Consider the following 6,000-nt stretch of genomic DNA (forward strand, 5'->3'; position numbering starts at 1 on the left):
TTCTTTTCTTCCTGATATATCTATAGAAAACTTTAGTGTTTTCCCTGATCCTATCTGCCAATTACTTCTCATGTCCCCTTCTGGCTCTTCTTAGTTTTCTCTTTACATCTTTCCTGGCTAACTTGTAATTCTCAAGTGCCCTAACTGAGCCTTCATATCTCATCCTAACATCAGCCTTCTTTTTCCTCTTGACAAAAGATTCAACTTCTTTAGTTAACCATGGCTCCCTCGCTCGACCACTTCCTCCCTGCCTGACAGATACATACTTATCAAGGATACGCGGTAGCTGTTCCCATGTAGACTGCTGCTATGGCATTGCAGGAGGTAGGACAGGTTAAAGGCAGTGGTAAAGCCCTGATGTGGTGATTGTAACAAGGTAAGCCAGATGGACCTCATAGAAAACAAATTATCTGATTGGAGCTGCTAATCTAGTCTAATCAGGGAGCCCTGGCTGACCAATATGAATAGTGTCACTCTGAGAGCTGGCTCTGAGGAAGCTGGATCAGTGTTAAGGACGCTCCACGTGTAAGTAAAGGGTGACTTGTTGATGAGATACCAGCCTCTGAGGAGTTATTTCACTTGAAAATTAAAAAGGGTCTGCAGGTGTTAACATCCAAACAGTAGTCACCTCAACAGACTGGAAACCCAAACTAGGAAACTGGCTTATTTTATCTGGTAGGAACTTGGGATCTAAAATGTACAGTTGATTAAAAAGTCTCAAGGAGAACATTTATGATGTTTCCACGTAGTGGCCAGAGAAATCTTTAGCCTTTGCTGTCTATTTAAATGTGATTGAAAAAAATTAATTTTATGTAGCCTCACCATTGTTGTTTCAGTTTGTTGTTTTGGAGAAGAGTGATAATTGGGATGAGGTTTAACAACACTGATGAAAATAAATTAAATCGACACAAGGAATTTTGTCTAGCAGTATTGACATATAAATGCTTAATTTCTCTTTGCAAAGTTCCTTTGTCTCCTATTTTGTAGGACAAGTTAGGCTGTTACCACTCCGTGTACAAAAATCTCACATCTTGCAAATGTCTTTCACACTTGAGGTGCCACATGCAAATATGTCAACAGGATTTTTGAAAAACATATCATATTTTTGTGTTGGCTCTGCTGGCTTAAAACCTGGAATTTGTAAACACCTTCTAAACTCTAAATCTCCTCATTAGGGTTACCTCGTGCCTCCAAGTTTAATGCATTGTGGCCGAAAAGAATCAGTTAAGCTAAACATTCAGGCCAATAAATTAAACTATCAAACATGCGCAGCAAGAGCCTACTTGCATTCCAAGTACAGTGCTCATGCGAGATGTCTGACCCAATGTTTGGCCAGTCAATTTCTTAGGCTTTGAATGTGGCCATCTTAAGGCATTAGGTCATTGACAAAAGTAATTGAGGGACATTGTGTTTTCTATTTAGGATCCCTGCAGCAAACAGCTGCCCTGAATCAATGTGGCTTAACCAATTACAATGACCAAATAACCAAATACAAAGTAAATTTTTTTTTAGAAGGAATTAGGAATTCTCCTCCGAGCACCACAGTATTCTCACCAGCCATGATCAGCTCTCCCACTCTAACCAGGTTAGTTTGATCAAGCCTAAGGTAATCCAACTTCTTCATTGCTTATAGGATTTTACTGCATGTAAATTGATTTTGGTGTTTTCCACCAACCAAACTCACTGCATCATTTGTCAATGATGAGAATAGGGTAAGATGCTTCTAGTTAGAAATGCAACTTCAACAAAATTTCATAGAATGGCAAATGCAAATGCTGTTATTCACACTGTAAATTGCAATCATGTTTATTATAAGATGCAGTTATGATGTTCTGTTTTTCTGAACAGGTTAACTTTGTCTTTCTCTTCAACATTGTGAGGATCCTGATGACTAAGCTGAGGGCATCGACCACATCAGAGACAATGCAGTACAGGTAAATAAAGCCCAGTGGCCATGATGCAAGTGTTAAGCCCATTTCGCTTACTTTTGACAATTTGGAACCACTTATGGGTACAGAAGTCAACTTTTGTCTTTTGAGAATATATTTGTTTACGTTGATCCATGTGAAAAATACCGAGTTAATGCATGTTTTATGTTCAGCTCTCCTCAAAGCTAGTTACTTCATCACCCAGATCATTATTATTTAATAGAAGTAGCAAGGATTCCTCATTGCAATAGAGTTATGAATAGAAAATCCACTTAAAAGATTGATTTTGTGCTTAACTGACCTGCTGGCTGTAAGGGATGGCTGGGAGAGTGGGAGGGGTTGTTGGCTGTGATGATGGTGCATGCTAGCAACAGTTTGGAGATCTCGCTTTATTAGCAGTAAGCTTCATCATGAGCTGTTTAGGTTATGTTTGATATTTGTTCCCAAGGCAACAGCAAGCACAAGAATGCAAGTCTCTTGTGGAAAGCTTATCGTTCTGAATCTCTGAATCTTCCTTGTGGACTCTGAAGGCCCACGGGGAATACTGGGTTCCATGGATACAGCAGGCAATGGTAGGCACTGTCAGCAGAAAAAAGTGGCACTCCCTCAAGCCAGGATTTAATACAAGAGCTTGCATGAGACTGACCTCCCAAGCATTCTTGTGCACATTCTTCATACCAACACATCTTGCTGCTCCTCCCTATACTTTCAACACTCATCCTCAAATTCTGTCAACTTCCTGGAATGTAGGCCAGCATTCGTTGCCCATCCTCGTCAATGAAAAGGTAATGCTAAGCTGCCTTCTTGAGCTGCTGCAGTCCGTCTGATGTATTTAGACCCACCATACCACTCGGGAAGGCGTTCCAGGAGGTTGACCCATTGTCAGTGAAGGAACAGCTACATATTTCCAAGTCAGGATGGTGAGTGGCTTGGAGGGGAATTGGCAATTTGTATTCCCATGTATCTGCTGCCCTTGTCCTTCTGAATAGAAGTGGTCATGGGCTTGGAAGATGCTATCTAAGGAGCCTTGATGAATTTCTGCAGTGCATCTTATAGATAGTATACACTTCTGCTAATGTCAGTAGTGGAGGGAGTGAATGTTTGTAGATGTTATGCCAATCAGGTGGTATCCTGGGTAGTGTCAACCTTTTTGAGAGTTGTTGTGATTATCCCCTCTCTCTTGAGGTGAGTGGCTGAGGGGAAGGTTGTTCCTCCGCTGATTGTGTCACTTATGCCCTGTTCCTCTGGATCAGTGTGAGAAATCTGAGACAGAGATGCATGAGTTTTCCCAGTGCTGCTGAGAAATTGAGAACTGGAACTGACAGCTCACAGTCAAGAATGATGGAACAGAAATGTCCTCCAAAGCATCAGAGATTATATCAAAAGCATTAAAAATGTATTCTCAGAACTAGTTCTGTGAGGAATAGACATTCATAGAAGAATACAGGATAAAACTTCAATCAATCATCACTTTGTTTGTGATACTTGTTATTTTGCCAGCCCCATTAGGTTTCCTCACATGCCTCGCAATACATTTCTTAGATCAGAAAGTCATTTGGAGCAGATACGATTTACAACACTTCAAAAATATCTTTAATGCTCTTTTGTGCTTGTATAACTTCAACCAGTGGAGGCTATTGAATAAGGTAATGGATATGGAAGGTTTAATGTAGAGGCTGCATCAGGCTCTGTTGAATCCAAAGTTGTTGCATAATCTTTGGGTGGAGAAATGCAGTCTAGCACAAAGTACCAATGGAATCAGATGTGTCATCTCTCTATCTTAATTGTCTTTGACATTATGCTGAACTGGTTAATGTAGTGTGTATCTATTGCTATTGTGTAATAAACTACCTCTTGTGTAAGACAAGTTTCTCTTCTCCTTAGGAATTAATAGTGGGCTCTTCACCACTGCTAATTCAATAAGCTCTTAGACTCAGCCTTGAATAAGAGGCGACATCAATCCATTCCAACCACAAGTAACCAGTGGTTAGTATCACAATGAGACAGAGTTTACATCCTGATTTCCATTTACTCCAGTTTCGATATAGTCAGTCAACTATGGCCTTGATGTAAAGGACAGTCACTTTCACCTCACTTCTGGAGTTCAGCTCTTTGGTCCATGTTTGGACAAGGCTGTAATGAGGTCAGGAGCAGTGAGACTTTGGTGAAATCCAAACTAGGCACCAGAGAGCATGTGTTACTGCATTGTTCTTTGAATGTTAACGCAAGAAGATCTGCATGAGGTAGCTTAAACATTTGTATTTTGTTAAACATATCTGGACATAAAAAGTGGATAGTGGCAAAATATCTCCACAAAGCTTGTTGAACTGGCTCATCAATGTCTCCAAAATGTCAGGCGGTATCTAGTTGAGGCAGCAGCAGTCTCATCAGTCAGATGGACAACTGGTGAGAGACTCATACTTCCTCACCCAGGCACCCCACTTCCCCCCCCACCCCATAACAGCCCCCATGATCGCACAACACCCCCTCCCCTGCAGAATCACACACCTATCATTAGCGAAGTCAGTGGCGAGCTTTCATCAGGAATTAAGATCTGGGAATGAAAGCTCTGCCCAATGAGAGCTGCCAGCCAATCAGCGACTCACTGTTCTTGAACTTAGCTCCACCATTTAGTAGGCCATGGCTAGACTTGACAGAGCACTCCCTGGAGGCCCAGGATTGTGGAGAACCCAAGACAAAGGTAAGTGATGTATGGAGGTGGGGAAAGGGGTTTTCTCAGGTTTGGGATGATGGAAAGATAGGAAGAAAATGCAGGGGTGTGCTCCTTTGTTCAATATCCAGTCTCTTGATCAGCCTTGGAGTGTCTTGGATTGAGTGCCACCCGTCCCCTGGTTAATCCCACTCACGACAGACTGAGGACCTAATGTGATCCTTAATTGGCCAGTTAAGGGCCTTCATTGTCAGCGTGGTGTGAAGGTTGAATTTATTCCTTCTTGCCAAGGAATTAATCCTGGTGGGGATGCACAGGTACAAGCTCTGGTTAAGCCACCACCTTATCTAATTAAGTGTGCTTCCCATCTCCAAGCTCAGAACACTCTGGAGCAGTGTTTGCACACTATAACTCTGCTTTTCTCCCTACTGAAGTTGCCAGACCTGCTCAGGATTTCCAAAGCTTTCTGTTTCTCTTTCTGTCTTCACTGAGGTCCAGACACAAACCAATGTAGTTAACTCCTGACTGCCCTGAAATTGGATGAGCACAGTAGATTAGATTACTTACTTATAGTGTGGAAACAGGCCCTTCGGCCCAACAAGTCCACACCGACCCGCCGAAGCGCAACCCACCCATACCCCTACATTTACCCCTTACCTAACACTACGGGCAATTTAGCATGGCCAATTCACCTAACCTGCACATCTTTGGACTGTGGGAGGAAACCGGAGCACCCGGAGGAAACCCACGCAGACATGGGAGAATGTGCAAACTCCACACAGTCAGTCGCCTGAGGCGGGAATGGAATCCAGATCTCTGGCGCAGTGAGGCAGCAGTGCTAACCACTGTGCCACCGTGCCGCCCACGCGCCACTGTGCCGCCCACAGTACTCAGAGCAACTAGGGGATAGACAAGAACAGCCACTTTGCTCATGGTGACAATGAGAAGAACAGAACACATGACCATAAGGAACAGGAACAGCAACAGGCCATGGCCTATTACCTGCCCTCGACCTCTTCATTTCCAACTGCCGCCAGGACATTAACCGCCTCAACCTGTCGACCCCCCTCCCCCACTACAACCTTTCACCCTCACAACGCGCAGCCCTCCAATCCCTCTGCTCTAATCCCAACCTCACCATTAAGCCAGCGGATAAAGGGGGCGCAGTGGTAGTCTGGCGCACTGACCTCTACACCGCTGAAGTCAAACGCCAACTCGAGGACACATCTTCCTACTGCCCCCTCGACCATGACCCCACCCCCCATCACCAAACCATCATCTCCCAGACCATACAGAACCTCATCACCTCAGGAGATCTCCCACCCACAGCTTCCAACCTCATAGTCCGGGAACCCCGCACTGCCCAGTTCTACCTCCTTCCCAAGATCCACAAACCTGACC

At 43.8% G+C, this 6,000-nt stretch overlaps 1 protein-coding gene across 5 annotated transcripts in view; it reads left to right on the top strand.

Annotated features, from left to right (window-relative positions):
- The window catches only part of LOC122548922 (corticotropin-releasing factor receptor 2-like), a 203,284-nt gene that overhangs the window by 178,016 nt on the left and 19,268 nt on the right, over positions 1-6,000 (top strand). For 4 of the 5 annotated variants that reach the window (XM_043687905.1, XM_043687902.1, XM_043687903.1 and 1 more), the window contains one exon: positions 1,849-1,934. In XM_043687905.1, coding sequence (XP_043543840.1) covers positions 1,849-1,934 — 86 coding nt within the window. Of the gene's footprint in view, positions 1-1,848; positions 1,935-2,376; positions 2,690-6,000 lie in introns of those variants that run through there. The other variant, XM_043687906.1, reaches the window with a different exon arrangement.

Source organism: Chiloscyllium plagiosum, chromosome 4, assembly GCF_004010195.1.
Source record: "Chiloscyllium plagiosum isolate BGI_BamShark_2017 chromosome 4, ASM401019v2, whole genome shotgun sequence".
NCBI classification, from domain to species: Eukaryota; Metazoa; Chordata; class Chondrichthyes; order Orectolobiformes; family Hemiscylliidae; genus Chiloscyllium; species Chiloscyllium plagiosum.